Here is a 13,669-nt window from a genome sequence, read left to right as displayed (position 1 = left end):
ACTAATTTCGCTTTCGACATGCAGCGGCAACCGAGCAAAACTTGACCACGCCATACAGGGGAGAGTAGCAGATTCAACGAAAACCTCTTTTGACAAATTTCGACAGCGAGGGATTTAAAGAGGGGAGCCACCACACGCAACACCTATCATTATCAATGTGAGGAAACATTGACGATGAGGTTTGTCAGTGTTTTCTGCTTCTTGGACCCATTTACGAAGCTCGTGTGTTGCGGAGATTTGGAGAGGTCGAGCAGCAGCACATTCAGAAAACTACTGGGTTCCAGCTGCAGCTTCTGCAGTCTCCAGTGTTTCTAATTGTTGTTTTGTTTCAGGAAAGAGATGCTTTAGCAGGGGATGATGGGACTGGGGAGAAACATGAGCCAAATTCTACATTCCCATCTCTTCTTTGAGAAGCGCTTTGATTGCCTGAACTACGTCTTAGAACCACTTTGTTGAGGCACGTATTTCTCTTTTTTTGAAGTCCTAACCGAGGGTTGTAGGACACATCTCATCCGGTTTCATTAACCCGGAGAATATTGGATTGTATGCAGTTTTATTTGGGTCAAAACAAAAGCGAAGATGATATAATTCCTTTTTTTTTTGTGTGTCATATTTGGAGAAAATTCTGCAAAAAGCCTTTTGAGAGGCAGGCGCAGTGGGCATTTGGCTACGGGGGCTTCCGTTGTTTTGATTTCCAAGGACGAATAGACAAATTTATGTTCAACCCTGATAGCAAGACATTCCTACATGACAGATTTATTACCTCTGCCTAAGCAGACCTCGGAGTTCCACAGACTTCACGTCAGCTGAAGCTGCGAAACTCCAAGAGTAGAAAAGAATGTGGAATGTAGAAAACTCGAGCTCATTGGTGTGCAGCTGAGGAGAGACTAAATTTAACTTGCTAGCGTGGCACAATAAATATATCAATACTGTTATGAGTCGTAGGTTTACGTTTCATGTAGCCTGGTATAATAATGTTTTACTTCAGTAAGCGATTCCGTTTTAAATCCTGTGATCTTTCGGCATGGCATGTTGTAGCTGAACGGACATCATTCATAAAAACATTTTTTAGACATTTAACTTTAATATATATATATATATATATATATATATATATATATATATATATATATATATAAATACAAATACAGATATGTAGATTTAAATTTATTCATTTTTCAAACCAGATGTTTTCACTCACTGTATAAAAACACACATTTTTTGGTAACACTTTATTTGAAGGGGTGTGCATAAGAATGACATGACGCTGTCATAACCATGACATAACACCTGTCATGAGCATAATGAAGTCTTTATGAATGTTTATGACAGTTGTCATGAAGTGTCATTCGGTAAATAATGACACTTTTAATGCAAAGTTGCATTGAAAGTCCATTAAAAATGCCAACTTTGCATGATTTTGTAAATTATGATAATTTAACGCAAAGCTTAAATTATTAGCTTTACTCTTGGTCTAGGTAGCTTTTGTTTCTCTGCTGTTAAGTCTTGACAATAAACTTCCTTCTTAGCTCATTACAAAAAAAGTATCATTGCTTGTTCTTTTTTTTTTTTTTTTTTACAACAATCACCATGTCATGCAAACTTTTTTTATGTGGTCAAAGTCCTATCTGGTCCATGTGTTGATATGTTGCTTTAATATTTCCATATATGTTTACTTATAATGCCATCTATTCTGTAAAGTGCACCAGTCCCTCCTGCTGCAAATCAGACACACAAGATGATGCTAAGCAAGTAAACTCTATAAACATCTGTGTTCCAATAACGCATAATGGTAAAATTACAAACACTTAGCATTATGGCTACCAACGATAGCACTCAGAAGAACAGTCAGTCACCTGGTTTATTAAATATGTACATTTTTGGAAATAAAGCTATACATTTCTTCAAGGAAAACATTATTAACACTCATTTTAATTAGCTTGACAAATATTTGAGGTCTTCTTAAAATATGTTTTAATTAAAATGCAGCATTACACACGAGTGTATTTTTTCTGTCTGCCCAAGTGTTACATTTTTAGCTCACTAAGGGAGGCAATAAGGTTGTAATTATGTATTGGTTGTCCATTTCCAGTCATATTCAACAAATATTATTTAAAAGTTATTCTAATTCAGAGACAATTTACTAAGTAAAAAGCATTTTAAAGGCAAACTACACACAGACGGATGTTATCAAACTTTTATTTCTCTTTTGTTTTATTAAGGAATAAAACAAAAGACAGATATGTGTGCTTAATGAACATAAGCTTATCCTCAAAAGATACTTTTGACAAAAGTTTTAATTTATTGAATATGATTGGATATGGGAATGTTTGATGGCACAACAAGTACATTCTGATTTAAGGCGACTCACCGGGTTGCTGGCCACCACTTTGGGATTGTTGACCACGGTGACAAGGTAGATGATGGTGAGGGCAGAGTTCAGCACATAGGAGCAGAACAGGTTCTTGTGGAGGGTGATTCGTTGACAGCTCAAACTCCTGTGAGATGCAATAAAATGTCGGACATCAATATGCAGACCTACCTGAAGTTGCTATTGTGATGGGGGGAAAAAAACACACACACATCGATATCAAACAAATTAAAAAACATATTTCTTGCTTTAATTGGAAAAACGTATTGAGCAGTATCATGTAAGTTTTCAGCTGTGAATAGAAGTGAGCTATAACTGAAGTGAAGCTACTTTTTATTTATGTATTTTTTACGCTTCTCTCCAGACTGTCACCTGTCCTGAAAGTGTTTGGATCACATCCTCAACTAAGCTGAACCTGATTAGTTTTATCTGATAAAATCTGGCAGCCATGACTTAAGAGTTGTAAATAAGTGAGACGTGTAGTGACGCGCCATCAGATACCACATCGAAGACTAAACATCTGGATCTTATAATAACAGATGAAGACTTCTGGATTTTAAGGGCTTTGGCAAAAATATGTGCAGTCTTGTGTTAAAAGAAAACGTTGTCTTTGAGGATTTTGATATTTGTTGGTGACTTTTTGAGTTTTGGGATTACGCACCTACCATAAATTAGGTGTGCTGATTTATGCTGCGCATAAACTGTTGGAGCTAATCATCTTCTCTGAGACACCTCATCATTACAAAAAAAAAAAGAATTTTATAGTAAAAAACTGAGGTTTATTTATTTTTTTACTCTACTTTTTCCCAGTTTGCATATTCTACATTTACATTAATTCAGATATTTCCCTACTAAAATAAAGTGCAGACAAAAATGGCTCTGCTCCTACATTCTGCAACTTTATGTATCTCTTCCAGAAACCTGGCTTGTTATTCTGAACTATAATGAATATGGATTTAGGCAGAATCTAAATTAATTGCAGGACATTTCCCCTTTGGGAAAAAAAAAACAAAGCCGTTCATCTCTGTGAACATTTGTAATGAGGAATGCACTCAGGTGCATATGTTTCAAATAAGAGGCAATCCACCAATGCATTCAGCAGACATCCTGACTCCTTTACAGCGGCAGATTTATACACGAACATTAATTAAATGTACTGCATGAGAAAATCAACCAATTCCAGGCTGATGATCCCATTTTAATTTTAAGCAGCAGCAGTGCTAACACCTTATACAAATCTAAAGCATTTACATAATACAAAATATTTGCCCGAGTTAAAAAAAAAAAGATGTTATTGAAACAGTTATCTTAATCATAATCAGAAGCGAGCAGCGCTGCAAAACATTCTGCGTACGGCTGTGAGGTGAGCATTTAAATTCCCATCACTATATGCTGCTTTGGTCGAAGCTCGGAGACGATTATGCTGACTACAGGAACCAGAATGTTCCTCTTGCTGATGAAGTAACAACACCACCTGTGTGGCCCTTGTGTATCTGTCGGATCCACTTTTGATGATGAAAATGATTGACCTTTAGGGGGCAGAACTACGGGGTAATTAAACCTAATTGATTCATATATGCAGGATGGGAACGCAATATCGAATTGCATCAATTACCTGAAGTAGAAGAAGATGGCCAGAGAGATAAGCAGGGAGGCTATGGATAAAGCGTGGCCCACAATAGCCATGTAGAACAGGATGTAAGCCGACTGTAAGGACAAAACATTATGTTAGATAAGGAAAAGGCTGGAGACACAAATGAAGTAACAATCATTTTTATAACGCTGCGTCCGTCATTGGAAAGCTTTTGATCAATTTTACAATGTCGCCATTTTAATCCCTCAAAATGATTAAAAAGCCAAAATAAGTTAAAAAGATTCTTTAGTGTTTTTCCGTGTCTCCTGATGTCCTGATTATCTGGCTCACCGTAATGCGTTTCAGCTGCACCGACTCGCCTCCTGTGTACAATCATCTGTAACTTATGTTGTCCTACTTATTCTGTAACCACCTGTTTTCTGACCGACAATTAGTGTCATAAGCTTTTTTGTTTTTCCCTCAATCATTAATTGATTTTATATATTTCATTCAAAATGTGTAAGAATCCTCAGCCTGTTTGAGCTTGGTCTCCAAATATGAATATTTGGAGAAAGAAAAAACAAAAAAAAAAATACTAAAAGTATTGTTATAGGCAATGCAGCTGAAAATGTATAGTAGGTGACATCTAGGTCCAGTTTTATAAGAGATGTGTTGTTTACAGTCTGACACTGCAGCCAGATGCTGCACCTAATAAAAAAAAAAAACAAAGTCTGGGCTTCTAGCCGGGAGCTTCTGTCTTTACAGCCCAGGGGACAGAAAGCCGTGAAAAATTTGATTGCTTTGTTCCAATAAATGTAAAGTTTGCAAACAGAACCTGCCGCAACTAACTGTCCTGTCTATGAGATAAGGAGACAGCTGAACACAAACGGGTAATCAGGAGCACTTAACCAATTTGTACTTTAATCTTTGTTCTCCAATAAACATCGCCGTAACAGCGTCACGTCAGTTTAACGCAGCAATGCATTTTAGCAACTATGTATGCCATAAAATTTGTATTTCTTCCCACCTACCCAGACTCAAACTACCAGAGGCCTCAGAGCACAAAAGAAAAAAAAAAAACGAATTCCCACTGCTGCCTCCATGCAGTAGATTTAAAATAGTGAGATCTCATAAATCACCTTTAGTTTTGCCTTGGTGTTTTCATTGCAGAGTGTGTAGTTTGACCATGTCCTGTTGGTATCCGGGTGGCGAAACCATTGCCCGTCCTCCCCGCAATACTTTGTTGCCTTCTCTGAAAGCAAGTTAATCAACGTGATCAAATCGGCAGACCTTTAAAAAAAAAAACAGACTCCTGCCTCGCGCCGTGTACCTGTGGGGTCGAAGTCATCGAAGTAGTTGGGGCAGTTTTGGGATGTGTAAGTTCCAGCTGGGGTATCTTCCCAGCACAGCCAGCCGTCCCAGTTCCGACTGCAGTACGAACCTGTTGTAAGGACCGAACAACAACTCTCAGATTCACAGGAGAACCAAACAAAAAAAAGAAAACAGAAAAAAAAGACTTAATTGCATTTCAGCAGCTGTTCCCCCTACCTGATTTGTTGTAAGGTGGATCTCTGTTAATTTTCTCAAAACATTTGTACTGGTTGTCAAGGATTTTTTTCCGCACAATTTCCCGATTCTTTTGTTGGACCTCTGGACTCTCTGTGGCTTCACTGATGAGATCCACCTCAGTGTTTCGGGAGAACTGCGCAGTCCCCTAAATTTCAGTAAAAGTTTACATCATTACCATTATCACATGAAAACCTATGAGATACGTCAACCAAAATTACACAACAAAGTATGTACATTTCCCAAAACGATATAATGAAAGAAGTAACATGTTGGCACGGGTAGTTACAATTGCGCAGGCATACCAAGGTTTTGTATGTGACTTGAAACCTTTTAAAAAAGGTAAAATGGCTCACTGCCCAGGGCTGCATTTTTATGGGGACAGCACTGCTTCTCCAAATAGAGAAATTTAAAAATACATTTAAAAAATACATAACGTTCTGATGGTTGCTCGCCAACTTAATGTCCTTTTACTTATTTAACTGGGAGTCCAGTCAACAGAGATTTGGTGTTTTTGGTGTATTTTACAAACAGTAAAAAAAATCTGAATGGAGTTAATGATAACATGACTTTGCCTGTAAATTAAAGGGCTATTCTCCAGTTTTATTTATTTTTTTAAGAACTCTTGAAGGTGTGATAGCTCTAAATCCAATCTGACAGGCCTAAACAAGTCACATTTGAACCGCATTGTTCTAAACTGAACAAAGATTAACAAAAATGCAGTTTGAGCGTTTAAAAAAAAAAACAACTAAATATGACCATATTTAGACTTGTCAAGCTTCACATCACCAATCCAACTCTGCTACAGGTTAAGCCGAGTGTCCTGGCCGAGATAATTATTTAGAAAATCTTCCGTCTGTGGCAGAACCAAATTTATGTGACTTCGTATGAATTTACTTGAATACAGTGATCATAGAATTATGAGCGAAGATGCCTGGTTAGAAAGCTGTCTAATTTAAACAGATCTTCATGCCTCAAATCCTCACGTCACTCCGGTTTTGCCCCGAGACGTCTCATTGAGGAGCGCTCTCGTATCTGTGTCACTTTGATGCTTCTTTCAAGAGGCGTTTCTTTGGCAACGAGAGCTGCTCCACTTCCTAACTTCGGATTCTCATTTAGCATGCAAACAAGAAGTTGAATGGTGAGAAAAGGAAAGACAAAAATCAGCAGAGCGCTTTCGATTATTTTTGTTTCACCCCTATGCTTGGCCGCTGGAAGACTGCTGGTGAAATGCAATTTCTAAATGAATCTTCCTTTATTAAATCTGTCCTTCCTAACTAGGAAGTCCAGGCTTTATCAAATGATGCTCCTTCTCTAAAAGTGTGACGTAAGACTGCTCGGACGCATTGCAAGACCTTTTTACATCAATAATAAATGGAACGAGTGGAAATGGATGATTCTATGAACACATTAGTTATCCAGAGCTCAGTGGTGGCCATGCATGACAAATTGGGAGATACTTTATAGTTTATGCAACTCAGAACAAGGAAAGTAGCACTGATCAGTTCCATTGATTCCCTTTGAGACACAGGGGTGGGGGCTACTGTCAATGTCTTATTTATATGTTTATATGTCTAATTTAATTGCACATTGGAGACTGGTGAAAAGCAATTTCAAACTTCTGTGTTAACCCCGTTGCATAGATCTTTGACAATAAACTACGCCTGACTTGACTTGACTTGAGATTGGCCATAAAGAGGAATTAAATGTATGAAAATGAAATGAAAAAACTGGGACAGTTGCAGTTTACATATTTAGTCATATTTAAGCAACAATAACCAAGTGTAACAGCAGGAGCGTGTTTATCCACACAGTTGTCTTCTTAATAGTTAATTGTAGTGGTAATAGTAGTAGAAACAGAGCAGAGGAGTAATAGATATGGAGGAATAGATATAGTGAAGTCCACTATCAAAGCACACAGGTAATAGTAAAATAAAACATTTAACTTACAAGAAATTAGATGTAATTTTCTTTTTCTTTTTTTTCTTTTTTTACCTTTTATTTAATCTTCAGCTTATTTTGACTGGTCATCCAAACAACTTCCTCTCTTTCCTCCTTCCATCAATCTGTTTTCCTTCTCACTTCAACTCTTCTATCAGTTTTCCCATTTTCTTCTGCTCTCATTCATCATTTTTTCCTCAGTCTTTCTATTTTCCACCCGTCTCCCCTTCCATCAGTCTTTCACTATTTTAATAGACGTAATGTCATAATATCCCCAAACATTAGAATGTGTAACATAAAAAATAAGTTTAGTTTAATAAAGGCAATTTGATTTTTTTTTTCTTTTACTTTTTGAATTTGGTTATTTTTAGATGAGAAACTGGGACCTCTCTAATATAATATAAATATTAGCGCAGTTTCCTCAGGTGACGAAATGCCAAAAATCCTGTAAAATAGCTATTTTCATTTGGAGGTAGAAGCTGGTGATGACAGACAAAATGATCTCACAGTCCATGTAGTTCCGGCCGGCAGCCGGTAGCTTGGTTTGGTCCCTGATTTCCCTGGAAATCAGGGACCAAACCAAGTATTGACAAATGTTCAAAGCAAAGTAAGTTCTGACCAAATATCAGTTACTGAAACCAAGTCAGATTATTATCAAAAGAGAGAAAAGCTAGCTAGGATAACTATGGCCTGTCAGCGCTGCTAGCATCTCCCTGTGCAAATAATCTCAGCAGTGAAATACACATTTACTAAAGCTTCATGGAGGTCATATAGTGAATCTGATAATCCTTTAGAAATAAATGATAAAGTACAAGTGCCTAAGGCGAGGTGGTGATACAACAATATGTCAGTTTTTAACATCATGTTTTAACAATCACAACACTATTTAAAACCAGGCAACATTGACAAAATGCAGCGTGGGTTTTATGCTTACATCTGAAGAGGCTTTATTTTGTAGCAAAAACACTTAGCTGCCAGACTTTTTAAAAGCTACACAAAATGATTAAGTTAAATATTTTTAAAAACCCAAAAAAACATTGGGTAATAGTTTTCTTGTTGGCTCTTCAAAATGTATACATTAACTATCTGATCAGATGTTTCTTTAGGTTAAGTGAGAACAACTTGTAGCATTCTGAACATTTAAAGGTTGATGAACAATAAAAATGGGTTAAAAGTAGGCGCAATAATGGCAGTGTCTCTGGGTAACGTTTACCTAGGTTGTTTTGATGACACATGCTTTGGTGGAGGTTCAGTTTATTTATTCTTTACTTGATCTTGTCAGTGAGGAAAGTCACTTTAACATTAAAAAGAGGAAATTACCCTCAATATCTCCAGGCTGTCGTCAACACACAGCGTATAATTAGTCCAAGTCACGCCGCTCGCTGGATGGCGAAACCACTGCCCATCTTCTGCACAGTACTTTGTAGCCATCGCTAGAAATTAAGAGACACTTTTTTATTATATAGAACACTATATATAGATTATATACATGAACAGATTAGTAAGAGAGTGAAATCGATTTCTTTTACCTGTGGGGTTGAGGTCAGAAAAATAATCAGGGCAGCTCTGAGAGGCAAGGGTACCTGCCGGTGTGTCGTCCCAGCACAGCCAGCCGTCCCAGTTACGACTGCAGTACGGCGCTTTAACAAACCCACAACAGCATTAAATAGCTGTTTCAGGGACACCTGTTGGTATTGTCAAGCATGAAGCTTTACCCGTAAAGACCACGTTAAAAATTTACCTGTTTTGTTGAGTGCTGGGTCTCGTTTCATTTTTTGCAGACATTTCTGTTCATTTTCTTCCACTTTGAGTTTCTGTGGAGAAAACACAGTTTTAAAATGCGAATAAGGTGGACTTTCACTAAAATAACTTGTGCGATAAATTCAAGAGGTGCACTGTGACATCATCATCCACTGACAAAAATCCGTCAGTTTTCGTTTAGCTGATGACCAGGCAGTCGGAGACTTAAAGAGAGTACCTTTCTCTGACCAGTGAATGTGAAAAGACTTCAGGTTAATTATTTGTGGAATCAGTGAGGCGTTTATAAGAGCTTATCTAAAATAAATTATTTTCATCTACGTGTTGAGGTCGTTCTAAAACTCATTGAAGAGAGCAAAGGAAAGCCAGGCTTGCAGCAGATAACAGGAAGGTGCGAAGCTGCCCAACATATGTCTGCAACCCAAAATTATGGATTTAGAAACGTTTGCAGCTTTTTGGAAATGTAATGCTTCCAGTGAATATGTACAATCTGGAGGTGTACACAGTGCTTATTTGTAATGGTAACCATAAACCCAGCATCTTATTATTTGCCTTAATATGATGCTAGAGGAAGTTAATTTTAAATGGCCAACTCTATAATTATTGTTTTTATTTTAAAAATGAATTTATAGGGAATGCTGAACTATAACTGGGCTGATGTTGCCCCTGCTGTTACAGGAAACAAATAATGGTTGTTCATGACAAGAAGGTTGAAAAAAAAAAACTAATTTTGAAAAATTTTTTCACATTAAAGAAAAATCAAAAGCATAACCAAAATCAGTGATCATTGCATCTCTTATAAACAGACATTACCGCTGGCCTCTTGGGCCTCTTGTCATCTGTTGTCATACAGAGTGTGTAATTGGTCCAAATTTTATTGCTCGCTGGATGACGAAACCACTCTCCATCTGCTCCACAGTACTTTTTTGCCTGTTCTGTAAAGCAGATGTAATTTAATACGTTTTTTTGTTTTTTTTTTTACATAAAAAAAATAAAACCTCTTGAGTGTTGCTTCTCACCTGTGCGGTCAAAGCTTACAAAGTAATCAGGACAGTTCTGGGATGCATATCTTCCTGCCGGCGTATCGTCCCAGCACAGCCAGCCATCCCAGTTCCTACCGCAGTGCAAGCCTGCCACACCACATCACAAACATAATGAAAGCATATTTAAACCTCTCGCAGATGTAGGATTAAAAAAAATAATAATAAACCGTGTCAAGTACCTGATTTATTATACGGTGGTGCGTTCTTCATTTTCTCTAGGCATTTGTTTTCATTTTCAAGAATAATCTTTTCTGTTCTGACCCACATGGCTTCTGTGGTTGGCTCTCCTGCCGCATCCTTTAAAAAACTAATTTCCTTTTGGAAGCAAAAAAAAAAAAATGACAAGCAGCTGCTTTGTTTACATGAAAAGTTGCACAAGCTGTCTCATCTTTCTATTGTTTCTAGGCAAAAATCCAATAAACGGTTACCTCTATTTTGCTCTTTAAAGGTGGTCCACAAGCGCAGCCCGTTTGGACCCAGTTGCCTGATTTGTCACAATATTTGGTCACATTTTCTGCAGAGAAGTAGAAAAGAAGTGGCACACAGTGTAAGCAACCAGTAACTTTCCAAACTGATTTATTCGCAGGCATTTTTTTTTTTCCTTTTCTATTTCAGCGAGAGATTTAGTAGAGAGTGTATGCTTTGGATGCCTCGCTCTGTTATTTTTCATCAGTAGCATATTGGCATAATCCTGACATGGCGAATCTTGGCAGTACCAGAAAACTATGATTAATTCACCTTGGCACGCAGCATCAAACAGAATGTTTTCCACCTTTGGAGTCATTTTTCTGGCAAATTCTCAAATGTCAAACTTAAAAAAAAAAAGAAAAAAAAAGACATATACAAGAGATCCGTGACGAGAATGAGATCACATTATTCCTGACAGAGGCAGCAACAACAGCTTAGTCCTGGCTGACAGCTCATCAACTGCTCGCGAAATGAAATCCCCCTCCCGGCATCGGATCGGGAGTACGAGCTTTCAAATGGTCCATATGGGGACTCTTAGAGTCACAGACATTTCTAGTAGGATCCCTCATGAGCCAGCTCGTACAAAAACAACCAGTCGGCTTCCTCATTCATATTCTCTCTCCCCATCCATCTCTCCGGCTCCAGTTTTCCTGCCTTTATTCCTCTCCTGTTTTTTTTCCCCTCCACCTACTCCTCATTCATCTCTCTGTCCTCTACCTCACCTCCCCTCTCTTTGTCATGCTGCATCTCCTAAATCATGACATGACCCGACTCTGGATCTCTTCAGCTAGACACTGCTGAGCCTCGAATTATCCGCGATGTAAAAATTTTACATTCTGCGAAAACCAGCGGTCCTGCAAATCAAGCATTAACCTTTCTTACATAATCGAAGTCCGCGGTCTATTCCGGCTCAAATAAATGCCCGTATTTATTCAGTCCGGCTGATCTGATAATGATTTACCTTTTATCTGATGTGGACATCTCTTGTAACCGACTGTCGTTTAAATGGCGTGTTGGGAAAAGGTAGCACAAAGAAGCATGTGTTACTTTTTTATGTTTGAACTCAACTAGTACGTCTGCGAGAAGCAGCTGACCTGTCTCAAGTGATAATAGTCCAAAGCATATGGTCAAATCAGCACAGCCATAAAATAATAGTCATTACATAACTAAATCATAGAAAACCCCATAGACTGAGTGGAAAGAGGATGGAGGATTTTTGAATGAATTTAGAGAGAATGATTAAAGCAATATTGTTTGCTTTCAAGTTGGTAAAGGTTGAAATTTGCACACAAAAAAAATGTTAAATTTGCAAACAGTTATTAACAGCAATGATTTCAATAAACAATTGAATCTTTTCAAATTAACATTTTCAGTTTGAGATTGTACTCCTGCAGTGATTTACTTCAAGGTTTTTTACAACTCTCCACCAAAGACGCCAAGAATTGTGAAAATGTTTTCAACATTGGCACAGGGTTTTCAATTATATGACTGTGCCTCCTACCAAGCCTTAATAAATTATCCAATCACTTGTTATGTCTTTATTTAATTTGTTTGGTTTCGGTGAGAACTGACCGGACAGGTTTCCTCAGAAATTTAGGAGACGATTTGCAAACAAAGGCTGCACAGAGTTCACTCTGAAAAAACTGTAAATTGTAGCTATAAATCCTTTGCATGGAAGTACATAAGAGAGGTGATGTTTACCAAAGAGTAAGCATCACCTCTCACTTCGTCGAGCTCCACTGACCGCCCATAGTCGCTGCTATCAAAGTCAAGTCGCTGTCAGCCAGCAAAGTGCCCAATAAAATAGCTGCCATCTACTTGAACGCTCTCGCTAAGGGATCGTCCGTTAGCACCTGTAAGAGACTCTATAAGATATTTTACCACAAAACAACTTTTCAGAGAACACTTCCTACTCTAGCACCTACCCTGTGCCCCCTTCTGCCAAATGCACAAACATCCATGAAACTTATCGAAAGGTCAATTCATTAGAGTTGTTTTTTACTCAAGGGCATGGTGAGTCACTAAACAAATTACACGTTGCTGCAGCTGCTCTTATGATGGATACTGTGCAGGTAACTTTATTGAATAAACTTCCAAGATAACCCAAAACCAGACAATTGAAAAATCCCAGCTGGTGTAGGAGAAAGCGGTGTGTGAAACCCCTAAGCAAAACCATTTTTATCTTAGAATTTGACATGTTAGAATGCAACACAAGATTAATGAATCTAACATCATGGAATGTGAAAATAAGTAGCTGTAAAATAAGACGTGGTAGAATTAGCATTATGAGAAAACAGGGCATTGAAAGAAGGTAAGGAGCTATGCTTGTGTTACAAACTCTAAATCTGACTTAAATCAGAAAACATCAGGGTTTCAAGAGCAGATGAAGTGGTGGAGGATTCCATCGTTATGGACACACACACACATGCACGCACACGCAACCGCACACACTGCATTGGTGTGTAAAAATGTAGTTCAACAGGAACCAGTTTCCAGCTGGTTGTTCTACTCTAGTGAGAAAAGCAGAAAACGTACCGGTTGCACCGAGGTCAGGGTGATCTGGACACTGCAGAGTTACCGATTCCCCAGCCGGCGTCTCATTCCAGCACAAAAACCCGTCCCACATTGGAGCGCAGAACAGACCTCAAGAGCCAAATCAGTATAATTATAAACACATTCACTTTGCCTGGGTTTTTCATTGTGTGTGCTGACAAAAAGTACGACCGAAAAAAACTCAGATCACTTGTGCTTAACCACTGCCATCACCACCAACCTTCTTAAAAAATGTTACGCTTTCACCTTTGCAAAAGTATTTTAATTCAAACTTTTTTCTTTTTTTTTTCTTTCATCCAAACCAAAAACGTTAATGTATTTTCTTGGATTTTATGCAAGTAGTAATGCTCAGTTGTGAAACAGAAGGAAAACGGGTCTCAAATGGGTTTGTTAAAG

The 13,669-nt window shown here is 38.0% G+C and overlaps 1 protein-coding gene across 3 annotated transcripts in view; it reads right to left on the bottom strand.

The window, feature by feature from the left end:
* The window catches only part of calcr (calcitonin receptor), a 67,670-nt gene that overhangs the window by 15,250 nt on the left and 38,751 nt on the right, over positions 1–13,669 (bottom strand). For 2 of the 3 annotated variants that reach the window (XM_008421736.3, XM_081612976.1), the window contains 13 exons: positions 13,256–13,363; positions 10,681–10,766; positions 10,432–10,567; positions 10,229–10,339; positions 10,023–10,144; positions 9,193–9,265; positions 8,981–9,091; positions 8,772–8,884; positions 5,493–5,658; positions 5,275–5,385; positions 5,084–5,196; positions 3,987–4,078; positions 2,372–2,498 (listed from right to left, as the gene is read on the bottom strand). In XM_008421736.3, the coding sequence (XP_008419958.1) occupies positions 2,372–2,498; positions 3,987–4,078; positions 5,084–5,196; positions 5,275–5,385; positions 5,493–5,658; positions 8,772–8,884; positions 8,981–9,091; positions 9,193–9,265; positions 10,023–10,144; positions 10,229–10,339; positions 10,432–10,567; positions 10,681–10,766; positions 13,256–13,363 (1,469 nt within the window). Of the gene's footprint in view, positions 1–2,371; positions 2,499–3,986; positions 4,079–5,083; positions 5,197–5,274; positions 5,386–5,492; positions 5,659–8,771; positions 8,885–8,980; positions 9,092–9,192; positions 9,266–10,022; positions 10,145–10,228; positions 10,340–10,431; positions 10,568–10,680; positions 10,767–13,255; positions 13,364–13,669 lie in introns of those variants that run through there. The other variant, XM_081612977.1, reaches the window with a different exon arrangement.

Source organism: Poecilia reticulata, chromosome 11 (assembly GCF_904066995.2).
Source record: "Poecilia reticulata chromosome 11, P_reticulata-male-v2, whole genome shotgun sequence".
Lineage (NCBI taxonomy): Eukaryota > Metazoa > Chordata > Actinopteri > Cyprinodontiformes > Poeciliidae > Poecilia > Poecilia reticulata.
Note: the sequence above shows the minus strand (reverse complement) of the source record. Positions and strands in the feature narration are given on the sequence as shown.